We start from the raw sequence: 14,501 nt of genomic DNA on the forward strand, positions 1-14,501 counted from the left end.
TGGGCCTTCAGGGTGTCCTGGAGTTGGGGCCAGAAGGCACAGGGGCAGCATTGGACTGGCTGCAGAGGGGCGTGTGGGGTGCAAGGGGTCTGTCCACTGCTTGTCCCAGGACCACGTCCACTGCAGGTCAGATGTTGAGGAGGACTTCACAGGATAGGCCACAGAGGCCTGGGGTGGGATGGGCTGGGGCCAAGTTTGGGGTTTTGGAAGTCGAGCTTGTCAGACTCGGCTGATGGCAGGTGTAATTACTGCCAATCCGACACTGATGCATGTGGCCAGCTCGCAAGTGGCCATCTCTGAGCTCCCCAGGCAGGAGTGGTCTGGTGGAAAGGGAGAACTAGGACCAAGAGACAAGCCCTCAAGATGTAGGACTGCCCATGGGCAGGGACACAGGTTGCACCTCCTCTGGGGACTAGACCCCTGCCAAGTGCACCCCCAAAGCATCCGTGTCCAGTCTGGTGTTTCCTGGAGGCAAACAGGGAAGGAACCTCAGGAGAGAGGCTGGGGGTGCCAAGGACTGATGAGGGATGCACAGGCACCCTCCAGATTCGGCTTCTATTGAGCTCAGCTTCCCAGTGGGAGACTGGAATGGCCCTTGAGAGCTGTGTGTGTAGCCAGCCCAGCCACCCGCCCGTCTCTCTCCTCCTCCTCTGGTTCCTCTCTTACCATAGCCCTGGTTTAATGAGGCCTGTGGATGGCATTGCACACCACCAAAGCACCAGGAACAGAACTTTTCAACTCTCTCACCTGGGCCATCTGATCCAGGTGACACGTGTGCACCAGGAGCGTGCATGTGTGCAGGACAGGGCCTGCAGCGGGATCTCTGCTTCTGGCTCACCTTCCCTTGGGGTCAGTGGGCTGCAGCACTTGAAGCTGGGGCTCCTTCACTACCTGTATAAAGGTGTTAGGTTGGTCCAGTGGGTGCGAGCCCCAGGCCCTGCCCAGAGCTCCTGAACATACAGTGCTGAGACAGACACCCCGGCATGGGTGCCTATCCAGAGGGTCTTGATGTTGGTTTGTGCATGAGTGGCCGTGTGCTGGGCAGGGGTGAGGGCTGGTAGCCAGCCAGGGGAGGTCAGGGTGAAGGTGCTGATCCACCAGAGCCCTGTGTTCCCTTCCACCGTGGAGCCATCCCAGGGGTGCACGTCTAGGCAGCGCACTTGGGGTTTCCTGGCCAAGAATGAGTCTCCCCCTTTCTGAAGGGTCTTGAGGGCTCGGAGCACTATGATGGAGTTGGGTCCTGGATGGTGACAGCCCTGGGTTAGTCTGTCAGCACCAGAGCCGCTTGCAGGTCCTGATGTGGCCGGCAGGGGGCACGTTCAGACAGGCGCCTGAACTTGACCTTGGAACTGCTTTCTTCCTCATCTGTGAGAGAAAAAAATGTTATGTGTTTCGGGCCAAGCCGGGGAAGAAGGCGGTGTGAGCTCTCTGCTCACTTCTCCTTGGCTCCGGGTCCGATTCGCTTCCCGGATGCTGCCCTCCCAGGGGCATGCAGCCCGGGGGTGTCTGCCCGGGGGTGCACAGCGGGGGCTGCACCAGGGGGACCTACCAGTTCCACGATGGCCCACGGGCCCCCAGGTAAGGCATGCTGTGCCCTCCTCCACGCGGGGAGACCCTGCTCCTGGCTGGCACCACCCCCAAGACCTAGCACCCTCCAGGAGCCCCCATGCCCATGCCTGCCCAAAGAGTGCCCCCCAGGCCCTGAGAGTGCCCTTCTTAGTGACCACTTGGGGCTCAGGGTGGCGCTCTGCTTGTGTCTGCCCTGGGGGAGGAAGTGGAAGGAGAGGCCAGCCTCAGGGTGGGACTCCAAGCACCTGTGGGGCAAGGGAGGTGTCAGGGAACTGGGGAGCTGGGTGCCTCTCACCCCCACCTGGGGGAGGGTCTCACCCCTCCTGTGTGTGGGTGGACCCAGGTGGGGTGCTGGGCCAGGGCCACCCACATAGTAGAGGGTTTTTAGGGCAACCCTTCCCAGGAAGACCCCTGACTGGGAAGTGGGGTGTAAGTGAGCTGGGAAGGGGCAGGAGTCCTGGGTTTGAGTCACGCCAACCATTTGACATCCCTGGGAGGGGACCAACCAGAAGGGCTTCCAGGTGGCTGGAGCCAGCAGTTCTTTGAACAGTGTCAGTGGGTGAGCACAGCCGAGGGGCCAGAGGTGGGGAGGTGGGTGAGCACAGCTGAGGGGCCAGAGGCCCAAGGCTAAGTGCTGCTGCTACCCATTTCATGTGTGAGACTTATTTTCCCCATACGTAAGAGGAGGCGAGTCACTTAGGGCCAGAGTCTTTAAGGGCTGTTTTTCATGAGGGACCAGACTCGAGGCAAGTTGCAGTGCCAGCATCGGGGTCAGGTCTGGCACCCACAGGGATCCTGGGGGTGGAGCACAGCTGGTGGTGAGGAGCTGGTGTTCTAGGAGTGAGCAGTCACCTGGCTGTGATTTTGGAAGTGGGGCTGTTCTGAGGGGTCACTGCTGATATTTGTGAAGCACAGACTGAGTGACCCCAAGAGAGCTGGTGGATTTCCGCCATTGCCCCTTCCCCCATTTTCCTCTGCAGTCTGGGAGTTACCGTGCCACGGGCCATTCCTCGCTGAATGCTTCATGGGCTTGACCACTTGCTTCAGGCAAGGCAGGGGGGCTGTGGCTCATCCCCCCCCCAGACCTGGTGGGCTCAGTCTCCCTGGACGTCCATGTCTTCCACCTGGCACTGTTTGCCCATCCCAGGAAGCCCCTTCTCTCTGTTGGTCTGAGCTGGCCGTAGCCCTGTGGAGACTCACTGTTACATTGCAGGTGAAGTTGTTGCTAGGGCCCGGGATAACAATAGGCTGAGTGAAGATCCCCCTCCAGGGAGGTCACCCCCAGGGATAGTGAGTGTACATATGGAAACCCCAGGGAATATCTAGCTGGAGGTGTCAGGAGGATCTGGCCTTGGGGGATGGGGCCAAGGCTGGAGGCCCAGGGAAGCATGGCCTAGGCAGGCGGGCGTCAATGGGCGAAGAGTCTCTTAGGCAGAGCTGCCAGGTGGGTGGGGGGATTCTCCGGGGCAGATTCCTGCACCGGGCCCCATGGGGGAGAGGGGCCATCAGGCCGCAGCATGGTCAGAACACAGACTCTGGTGTCTGGCTCTGTTTCCTCCAGGTCTCAAGCAGCTGTCTGTCTTACAGGTGCTAAGGATGTGGGTGTAGTGCTGGCTGGGGTCATGGGGAGGAAGTGCTGGGGCTCTCACCCCCAAGGTCTGCCCCCATCCACACTCACAGCCCCTCCCAGTGGTGCTCTAGGGTCACCAGATACAGAGCTCTTGGCTCTCCAGTCCACAGGGTCTTCTTCCAGCCCCCCCGAAACCGCTCCCCACTCAGGCCAGCTGTTTAGAGTCCTGGATACTTCCTTCTCCACCCCCCTGCCTGCCCCTGCCCTGGCCTGGTTGCATCTGCCTAGGAGGTGGCAGCTGTTGTAGGGAAGGGAGGCTAGTGGCCCAGGTAGCCCCAGAACCAACAAGTGCCCGCCTCCTGCCTGGCACTCTTCCTTTCAGAGCTCCTGGCCTGGCCCCTCCTGGGATGGCCAGTTTCCAACAATCTGCTTCCCAGTGGGCCTGAGACCCTGGCGCTGAGGGTGGAGGGCAGGGGACTGGTGCCTGGCCTGAGGTTCTGGCCACCCTTCAGGCCCATGTTAGGGAGCAGGGCCTGCAGGGAGCAGAAAGTGGCCCAGACCCCGTGGGAGAGGTCTAAAGGCCACAGTTCAGCCCAGTCCTGGTTGGCAGGATGGGCAGCCCAGGCCAGAGAGAACCCAGGGGTCTGCCTTTGGCCTGGGGTGTGACTAGGCAGCAGCTCAGGACGGAGGTCAGAGGGGCTCTGGGCATGGCCACATCCCCACACAGGCAGCCTCTGAGTATGCTGGTCTCATTCGCCCACTGTGAGGCCACCTCAGCCTGTCCGAGGTCTGGGCCTGGATTAACCCGTGAAATTGCTTTGTCCTCCCTGGCATGGCAGAGGCCGCGCTTCATCTTCGCGGCTTCCCTTCCCAGAGGGTCTCTGACAGGGTCCAAGTTTTCCCCTGCGGCTGCCTGTTCTGCTGCCATGGATGCTGAGACCTGCAGGGCTTCCTGGCGCTGCTGGCCCTTGGGGATGTGGTGCTCTGTGTGCCCCACAGCCACCCAGGCTTCTTCTGAAATGGGAGTGTCCACCCAAGTGTGTCCCAGACCCATGTGGATGAGGGGTGGTGATCGGGAGGCGTGTGCCCAGGCCCCAAATGCAGGTGCTGTGCGTGCTCACATGCGTGAGAGCTGGAGGATGGCGAGGGGCCTCCCAGTGCGCATGGCCGTGAAGTCACCCACCATGAGCTTGGGAGAAGGAAAGCCAGGCTGGGTGCGTGGCTGGGTGCCAGGCGCATTTAGTGGGTGCACCTGAGGGGTGTGGGGGGAGCTGGATGAGGCCATTGGAAACCCTGCCTCCCAAGGAGCCTGGGTGTAAGTCAGCACGGGTGGGAGCTGGTGAGTGTGGCAGGTTTATGGAGGGAGGTAGGCAGGGGTCCCTGGGAAGCACTTTCTTGAGGGGTCTCCAGCTGCTCCCTAGAATGGGGTGGGGGTGTCAGAGGAGGTGACCTCATGAGTCAGGAGGACATTGCTGGTCTGTGGCAGCTGCAGGATCCTCAGTTTCCCCTACCTAGATGGGGTGGAAGCGGCTGCCTCAGAAGGTTGTGCCAAGACTTGAGGCACCAACATGTACATGTAAGTGGTGTTTGCAACGCTGTGTAGACAGAGTGAACCTCCGCACATCCCAGGTGGTATGCTTGGGAGTGGGCCTGGGCAGACACTAGGGGCTGAGTGCCATTTATTTCCCTGAGACAGACTGGTGTGTTGTTAAGGCTTTTGCCATGTTGCCCAGCGGACCCCACCAGTGGTCCGGGAGGCCACTTTTCTGGACCAGGACCTCAGGGCCCACCCCCAGCCCAGACCGGGGGCCTTTTTATTACCGTGGGACAGGTGTGTCCCCAGGGTTACTGCCCTTGTGCTGACAATGATGTGGCTGGTGCTGGCCCTGGGGCCTTGCACTGTCTTGGAAGAGCTGCCACCCAGCTTGTGGAGGGGGCACCTGGGAGACTTCTGGGAGCCAGCTCCAGGAAGGGGCCAGGGCTCAGCCTGCACTGGTGGCCTTGGGGAGGAGGGCCCTCCCCTTGCATCAGGGCACAGACGCACTGCTGTGACGGGCACCTGTATCCCTGCTCACTTTAGGGTGTGCAGTAAGGCTAGAGAGTACGGGTCGCTTTACCCAGTGAGGAAAACCGTGCTATCCTGACTGCCCATGTGGTCCCCCACACAAGTTCAGGATACCCACGGAGGAGGGTGTGCCAGCCTCCCAGCTCCATGCCTGGGGGAGGCCAGCAGCCTGGCATTGACCCCTTCTAGGGCTGTGGGGAGCTGTGGCCTAGAGGCCAGGATTCTGGGGACACAGTGCCCATCTGGAGCAAAGACAGTGACCTGCACGTTGTCTAAGAAACAGTTCAGCTCCTGCCCTTCAGCATGGTCACCTGGCTCCTGCCCTTAGGACGGGGGCCCACAAGAGCCTTCAGAGATCTGATGGGAGACCCCGGGTGCTGCCGGACACAGGCCCCTTCACAGGCATGAAGTTGGGCGAGTGTGGAATCCCGCTCCCTGACATGGGAGCCTCCAGGGTGTTCCACAGGCGGCTGGAGCTGGGCAGGCAGAGGCCACAGGCAAGAGCCTGCCAGGGGCATGGTCAGGAGGTTGCTGGTGTCTTGGGGAGGGTCCAATGGAAGGGGTATGGAGAGTCTTCTGAGGAGGCTGCTGTCCAAGAGACTGCATGGCTGGCCTGGTGGAACAGGGTCCTCCCTCTCTGGGCCCTGGTTTCCCCTGCTGGGATGCACGTGACTGGGGCTGTGCGGCTTTCATAGCTGGGATTTTGTGGGGCGTGGAGGATCATTGAGCATTGTCCACAGAGCCAGGTTCAGGGGTGCCGCCTCTCCTGCAGGGAATGAGGTTGGAGGCCAGCGCTCCTGGGGTGGCAGAGGCCTGCATGGGGGCAGTGAGGGGGGAAATACCCTGACAGGTAGCTCTAGTCCCCTGGAGGGAGCTGACCAGAGCCAGAGCGAGGTCTAGGCTGGGACCTGGGGGAGTCTTGGTCCCTGAAGTCCCCACGACAGGGTATAGAGAGGCAGGGCTGCAGGTTGCACCGTGGGGAAGGCCAGCTGTCCCTCTCTCAGGCTGGCCTGCTGATTTAATCACAAGCTTCAACCTAGCACCGCCAGGCCTTATTGAGGACCATATCCAGGCACTACCTGTCCCTACTTGTGCCTGAGTTTCTGATAAGGCCTAGAGCACCTTTGCAGGGCATGCCAGCCCTGGGACCTCCTGCATCAGCCCTGGGGAACCACAGCGGGCTTTGGGTCCTGGTGCACCTCTCCAGGGAACTGGGCAAGTGTGTGGTGGTGCCTCCCATGGCTACAGCAGTGGGGCCCATGGGGTGGCCACTGCCTCCAGCCATGGCCCCTTTGTCCCCCCCCAAACATTCTTGCTGGCAGGGATGACTCTGAGGTCCCCCATATGTACTGGCTCTCAACTGTGCTGCTAGCTGGGGGCTGGGGGCTGGGGGTATGTGCTGGTGACCAGCATGTGTGTGCCCTCATCAGGTACTTCCCACAGCCATGGGGTGTCAGGCCAGGGTGGGATACATGGGCAGCTTCAGCTGGAGGACAGGATGTGACGTGGACAGGGCCAGCAAGGGTCACAGACACCCAAGGGTAAGTTCTAGACCCTGAGATAAGGACGTGGACTTACTAACTGACAGCCCATGCGCCCCACATGCTGCTGCCCACTGTGGAGTGGGAGGAGGGGGAGCCCTCCAGAGCAGCTGGAATAGAAGCCACTATTCCCTGAGGCTTCTGTCCCCCCAGCCTGAGGCAGGCCTATCCTGTGGCCTCTGTGTTCACACTGCCACACTAAATCCCCCTCTGGGGGAGTCGGCACAGAGAGCTGCTCTCAAGCACCAGTGTGGATGTACCCCAGGAGGTGGCAGTGAGCAGCCACCCAGACATGGACGTGACGCCTCTTTCCCAGAAGAGGTGTGCCCCCTAGGGACATCTGCCCTCCCAGTGGCCGGGGCAGCCACCCCAGATGTGGATGTAAGGCCCCTTTCCCAGGAGGGGTGTGCCACCCAGGGACATCTGCTCTCCCAGCGGCCTGGGCAGCTGAAGCAACTCTGACTTTTTTTTTTTTGAGACAGACTCTCATTATGTCGCCCCTGGTAGAGTGTGGTGGCGTCACAGCTCAACAGCAACCTCAAACTCTCGGTCTTAAGCAATTCTCTTGCCTCAGCCTCCCAAGTAGCTGGGACTACGGGACCCTGCCACAACACCTGGCTTTTTTTTTTGTTGTATTTGTCATTGTTGTTTAGCAGGCCTGTGCTGGGTTCAAACCCGCCAGCTCTGGTGTATGTGGCTGGCACTCTAGCCACTGAACTACAAGCACCAAGCCAGCTCTGACTTTTTAATTAACGTGAACAGGATGCATTTGGGTTTTCTGCTGCAGTCAGCAAAGGGGTTCTGCAGCTTTCTGCTTGCCAGGCACAAGCCCAGCGCTCAGCCGCCCCCACCGCAGAGGCACTGCAGTGTCTGCCTGCGGGACTGTGAACAGGGTGCCTGAGCACATGTAGGCACATGTACGCACACCCATGTATGCACCAAACAAACACGCAGACATGCATGTGTGTGCACACTGAGACACACACACGGACACGCATGTGCACATACAGACTCAGCACATGCAGGCATGCGCAGAGACAAACACCACATTCAGACATGGACACAGGAACACCAGTGAGTGCATACAGGTACCCACCCATCTCGTGTGTCCACATGCATGTGCGCACTCATACGCACGTCTGTGTGTACCACGCGTTCAGACTTACGTGATTGCTCGCACATGTGCTCACATGCCTTTCACCCCCTGGTCCCTGACCTCTGTCAAACATGGCTCCCCAAGCTCCTGAAAATTTTGAGCTGATTGTGCAGTGGAAGTCCATGTGTTATACTGGGGGGGGGGGTCTCTGTTCTCTTAGCCAGAGGGGGCTGGCCCTGGGTTGGCCAGTTTGAGCATTACTGTCCCAACTCTTTCTAAATTTCAACGTAAGTGGGGTATAAATTTTCTAGGGTACGTGGACTATTTTTGTAATGCTTGAGTTCTGGCTGCAGATGTACACATCACCCAAATACTGTCTGTAGCACCCATGGGGTTGGTTTTATTCCCCTCCTGCCTGGTTGATTGCCACTGAGTTTTACTTAACTCTGTGCATTTGTGTGCTCGTGGGTTAGTTATGGTTTAGTAGTGAGTGCACGAGGTGTTCATTTTCCCACACCTGAGACACATCCCTTAGGAGTATGGTCTCCAGCTCCAACCAGATTGTTGCAAAAACATCTATGTTCACAGCTGGGTAGCACTGTGTGGAGGAAATGTGCCACATTGTGTTAATCCACTCATGAATTGGTGGGCACTTGGGTTGATTTCACATCTTTGCAATTGTGAATTGTGCTGCAATAAACATTCGAGTACAGGTGTTTTTTTGATAAAATGACTTACTTTCCTTTGGGCAGATACCCTGTAGTGGGATTGCTGGATCAAATGGTAACTCTGCTTTTCGTTCTTTGAGGAATAGCCATAGAGGTTATACCATTCACAACAGCTAAAAAAAAAAAAAAAAATGAAATAACTAGGAATATACTTAACCAAGTATATGAAACTCTGAGGAGAGAAATCACAGAAAAGGAAAAACGTAGCATGCTCAGGGACAGGTAGAGTCGACATTATTAAAATGTCCCTGTGACCCAAAGTGATTTACAAATTCAATGCAATCTCCATCAAGTTATCAAAGTCGTACTTAACGGATCTAGAAAGAAATAATTGTATGCTTTGTTTGGAACCAGAAAAGAAAGCCCAAATACCAAAGCAATCTTAACCAAAAAGAACAAATCTAGAGGCATCACATTACTAGACTTCAGACTATACTATAAAGCAATAGTAACCAAAACAACATGGTACAAAAATAGAGACATAGACCAATGGAATAGAACTTAGAACCCAGATATAAAACCATCCACCTACAATCAACTGATCCTTGACAAAGCAGACAGCAGTGTACAGTGGGGAAAAGAGGCCCTATTTGATAAATGGTGCTAGGAAAAACAGATAGCCATGTGCAGAAGGATGAGACAGGATCCATGTCTCCCACCACTCAGAAAAATTAATTCAAGATGGATAAAAGACTTAGATCTAAGGCACGAAACCATAATACTTCTAGAGGAAAATGTAGGAAGCTCTCCTGCATTTAGCCTAGGCAAAGAATTCATGGAAGAGACCCTAATGGCAATCATGGCAATAACAAAAACTAATAAATGGCATTTGAGTAAAAAGTTCTGCACGGCTAAAGAAACAATCAAAGCAAATGGAACCCACAGAATGGGAGAAAATGTTTACAAGCTACACATCCAATAAAGGGCTAATAGCCAGAATCTACAAAGAACTCAAGCAATCAGTAAGAAAAAAGAAACTCTATTAAGAAGTGGGCAAGAGATACGAACAGAAGCTTCTCCAAAGAAGAAAGACAAATAGCTGATAAACATATGAACAAATGCTCCAGGTCACCAACCACCAGGGAAATGCAAATTAAAACCACAGTGAGTTATCACCTTACCGTGGTTTGAATGGCATTTATTAAAAAGGCCAAAAACAATAGATGTGGAGGCAGAGAGAAAGGCATGCTTATACATTGTTGGTAGGACCGCACATTAGTACAGTCTTCACTTTTTTTTATTATTTTTTGTAGAGACAGAGTCGCACTGTACCGTCCTCGGTGGAGTGCCGTGGCGTCACACGGCTCATGGCAACCTCCAGCTCTTGGGCTTACGCGATTCTCTTGCCTCAGCCTCCCGAGCAGCTGGGACTGCAGGCGCCCGCCACAATGCCCGGCTATTTTTTTGTTGCAGTTTGGCCGGGGCTGGGTTTGAACCCACCACCCTCAGCATATGGGGCTGGCACCCTACTCACTGAGCCACAGGCGCCGCCCACAGTCTTCACTTCTAAATGGAGAGTTTGGGGGAACAAGAGAAAACATAGTGAGACCCTATCTCTGCAAAAAATTTAAAAATTAGCCTGGTGTGGTGGGTCACACCTGTAGTCCCAGCCACTGGGGAGGCTGAGGTAGGAGATCACTTGAGCCCTGGAGTTTGAGGCTGCAGCAACCTAAAATTCCACCACTACACTCCAGCCTGGGTGACAGCGAGACTTGGCCTCTAAAATTGAGAATATTCTTTGAGGCCTTCACATGCAGACCCTGGGGAGTCAGCTCCCTACCTCTCTCTGAGGCCCCCAAAGGCCAGAAACGGGGACCAGGGCCACGGCTCCTGCCTAGTTAAGCTGGAGATCCAGAGAGGGGCCTTTAGCCCTTTGTTTGTCAAGTGCAGTGACAATGATCACCAGGGGACATTCTCTTAGTACCATGTTACAAATAAGATGCTGACCTTGAACCCCTAGCCTGCCCCTGGAACTGCAGTCGCCAGTGCATGGGGACGGTCTCCACACATCATCTACAAGCTGGGTACCCAGAGAAATTCACCTCTCTTCTGGGGTTCTTTGGGGGAGGCTGTGTATCATTTTTAGTGGGATCCCATTGAAGAAGGTTCTGCATTCATGACACCACATTTGCAGGCTCACACAGCAGCCTGGATGGAGCTGTGGGACATTTCTGCATTGATGGACCCTCAGGCTCTTCGCAGCGTTCATTTTGTAGATAAAGGTTGTAGTGAAAATCCGTGTCCAGTCCCCCTCAGGCACAGAGGGAAGCCATGCTTGGGTGGAGGTTCCAAGTCGGGGAGACCTGCTGCATGCTGCTCCCCACTCGCTGGACACTGGCACTGTGTCCACCGTGGCTCTCCTCCGGCCATGCCCCAGTGTCTGAGGCAGGTCCACCCTCTCCCCTGTTTCCTGTGAGATTGTCCTTTGTTAGTTCATCCTGTGTCTTTTCTCTTCTTTGAACCATTGCTGGCCCATCCTTTGGTGTTTTGGTCTGGTGGCTCTTCTTTCGCGTGGACTTGTAGGAATTCCCGCTGGTTCCTGATTGTCATCACATAAATATGTTCTTTCATTTGTTGATGACATTTTTTGTTAGACAGCCAGCCATTTGTTCAGAGGTAGAAGCATTTATATATCTATTCCTCGTTGCCTTTTGGGTTTTGTATATTAAGTAAAAGGTCTTCTCAATTCCAAACATGTTTCCCTGCATGTTCTTCCAATCTTGCCGTTGGTTTGGGGCTGCAAAGTGAGATCTAAATTCACTTTATTTTGTCCTACCCAACAGAAGGCTGTATCCTGCAGCCCGTAGGACTCTGACCCTGCCAAGGCAAGATGAAAAGTGACAGGGTTAAATAAGGAACAGGGTTAAGTAAGTTACATGAGTCCTCCGTGCCTCCATTTCCCTATCAGCAAAATAGGGAAAATGTCATCCCACCCCACAGGAATGCCACGACCATGTCTAAGTCAGGACGGGGTGCCCCCATCCCATGCCCCCGAGCCTAGGCTGCCTGTAAACTCACACCAGTGCTCTGGTGTGTTCCACGGCCACTTGTCTTGTGCCAGACCCCAAGCATCAGCTGCCATGGCTATAAATCAGTGGCGACAGCTGGCAAGACGAGGGCCTTCTGTAGGGTCCTTCTCACAAGGGCTGTGGCTATTCTTGCACACATGCTGAAGACGGTCTGAAGTTTTTAAACAATTTGTCAAGTTCTGAGAAAATAACACTGTGCTCCCACTTGGAGTTGATTAACTTGGCCCATCTGTTTGGAGAATGGACTTGTTGGGCCCTCGGGAATCTGACCTCTGCCTCCCATTGACGACAGCTTCCAGTCCATCTGTGGGACACTCGTAGGGTCCGGTGGGTTTGGGGTAAGGTGGAGCCACAGGACCTGAATTTGTGGCCACTGTGCATAGGTGTGGCTTTGCACTTGGCTGGTGAGGGCTCTGAACTGCCTGCCGTGTTAGATGCCTTATTTGCTCTGATCCTTCCCCAGTTGATCCTCCTTGGGTTTTCCAGGTAAATGTTAGGCCAACTGTGAACACTGCCCCCATTTCTCCCTCATTTCCTCTTATTTCTTTTCACACTGTTGTGTTCAGGCCAGGCCCACTGCTACCTCACTACTGTTCCAGCTTGCCCGGGATGGCTCCTGCCTCTGATGGGTGAAGCTGCTCACAACAGTGAGAAAAGAAATGGTGACCTGGAGCCTCTTTGTCATCCATTTGGTCCTAAGGACCCTGGGATCTCAGGAGGCTCCTGTGCTCTGTGAGACCACCTGTCCACACCTGGCACTGGGAGTGGTGGGCTGCCGGCTCTAGAAGGTTCTCAGGATTCTGTGGGGGCCCAGCTGAGTGCAGCCACCCTGGATGCAGCTGATGAAGCCTTCCCCTGATGGAGCTGGGCGACCAGGACGCATGATCGCATCAGCACCAAGCAACTGACATGGACCCCTGCATGTTTCAGTGGGGACTCTGCTCAGGCAGCCTCTCTGCATGGGTCATGCAGGTTGGCACCTGAGCTCCCCGGAGGGACTCCTGCTCACCCAGGGGGACACGTGGTAGCTGGCCCACACCATCCCCAGAACCTGGGGCTGCTTCTGGTCACAGCTGTGTCCATGAGAACACAGCCAGCTGCTGCCTAGCCAGCACGGAATTAAAGCTGGTATAGATGGAGCACTCCTGTGCCAGACTCCGTGTGGACACCTCACACCTGCTATCTGGATGTGTCTTTACAGTCACCCATAGGGATGGACAGTGTCAGTACGTTCCCTTACAGACGAGGAGACTCAATCTCAGAGAAGTCAGGTGGCCACTTCTCCTGGGCCACTCAACCAGCACTGATGGGCCAGGGCTGAGCTGTGCCCACATTAGCAGGAGCCTGGCGCATATGTGCCATAGTTCCTGGGGAGTCCCCCAGTGAAGCAGGGGCCACGGCACACAGAGCCAGTGGGCTACCCGCCCTGGCCTGGGGTTGGGGTTGTTCTGTCCTATTAGCTCTGCCCTGGCTCCAGGGGACACAAGTCCCTCTGGTTGGACCCCATGCCTTGTCCTGGGGGTGGACACCATGTTTAAGCTACAAAAGCAGGAATTCTTATGGCAATTGGCAATTCTTTGGCAAACCATGCCCTGGAAAACAATCACAGGCATGGGCTCGGGGGTCCCTGACATCCAGCGGCACCAAGGTCATGTTCTTGGCCCACCTGCACACACTTCTTTGGGGATAGGATGCCCCACTCCCACATGCCCAAGAAGTCTGCTGACACAGGCCTTCCCGCTGGGGAGCAGCTGCTCCACCTGGTCCTCCCTAGAGTGGGCTCCTTTCCAGGAGGCCCTGCAGCCCCTGGACCTTGGCCAGCCCAACAGTCATTTCTTCAAGGTTTTTTGCTCTGCTGGTGGAACAGGGCAGGCTGCCAGGGGCCAGCAAGACGCCTGTCCACAGCCATGTGCTCACTGGAATGTCCCAGCAGCACCCCAGCAAGGAAGGGCAGATTGTCCTTATCACCGTGCCCAGGCTGCACCTGGGGGGTAGAGGTGAGGCCAGGTCACTGGACTCGGGGCACCCTTCCTCTCTGCTCACCCCCCACATGCAGCTAAAGCAAACAGATCCCACCACTGGGCCTGTTCAGGGCCTTGCCGAGACTGGCCTTGAGGCCAGGAGAGAAAACCCAAAGCAGCTCAGAACTGGGGAAGAGGCAGCCGTAATTGGGAGTTGGTCCTCTTCAGGGGCTTTGCACAGAAAATGGCTTTGGTTAAGAAAGGGGCCGAACCAAGAAGACACAGGCCCGACCCCGGTCACAGGGGCCCCGCCTCCCTGAGACTCCCAGCGCCCAGCCAGCTATGACCAAGGAAAACATGCAGCTGTGCTGATGCAGTTAAGAAAATGTTATTTTTCAAATGCTGCCAGATCCTGGAGGCTGAGCGTGTGACCTGAGGGACAGGGAGCAGGATGCTGGGCCAGTGCCTGCCACCTGCAGCCTCAGCCTGGGACGGTGGTTGGGCGTTTCCTGGCCGATGGAGGATGGGGGTGGGGACACAGGATGGGTCTTGTTGGTAGCTCAGAGACCATGCCCGCCTTTCCCAGCTTGAGGAGGGGGATGTTTCATAGCCTGGCATAGAGCTTGGCACCAGGTGAGTGGCCTCTGCTCAGGAAACTGGGCATGGTCCAAAAACTCTGTCCCCCCAGCTGGCTGGGGCCTTCCATTGCCCTCTGCCCTCCTCCTGGCCCTAGGCCCCGGGCAGGCCTAGAGTGGGTGGAGAATCAGCTTGTGCTGCCCTCCCTGGAGTAGCTGAAACTCACAGATAGGGACATGGGACAGGGATGGTGCAGCAGCCCTAGGAGGTACCTACCTGGGCCCCAAAGCACTGCCGACCACCAAGGATTCCTCACTTTACACAGTCTGCCCCCACACCCCCCTCTGCTACTATAGCTCTCTGGGA

At 56.1% G+C, this 14,501-nt stretch overlaps 1 protein-coding gene across 6 annotated transcripts in view; it reads left to right on the forward strand.

Moving 5' to 3' along the window:
* The first annotated feature begins 1,418 nt into the window (after positions 1-1,418).
* The window catches only part of KCNT1 (potassium sodium-activated channel subfamily T member 1), a 70,226-nt gene continuing 57,143 nt past the window's right edge, over positions 1,419-14,501 (forward strand). For 5 of the 6 annotated variants that reach the window (XM_053570934.1, XM_053570855.1, XM_053570863.1 and 2 more), the window contains exon 1: positions 1,419-1,578. In XM_053570934.1, coding sequence (XP_053426909.1) covers positions 1,490-1,578 — 89 coding nt within the window. In that variant the 5' untranslated portion in view covers positions 1,419-1,489. Of the gene's footprint in view, positions 1,579-13,969; positions 14,193-14,501 lie in introns of those variants that run through there. The other variant, XM_053570919.1, reaches the window with a different exon arrangement.

The sequence above is a fragment of the Nycticebus coucang genome, chromosome 2 (genome assembly GCF_027406575.1).
Source record: "Nycticebus coucang isolate mNycCou1 chromosome 2, mNycCou1.pri, whole genome shotgun sequence".
NCBI lineage: Eukaryota > Metazoa > Chordata > Mammalia > Primates > Lorisidae > Nycticebus > Nycticebus coucang.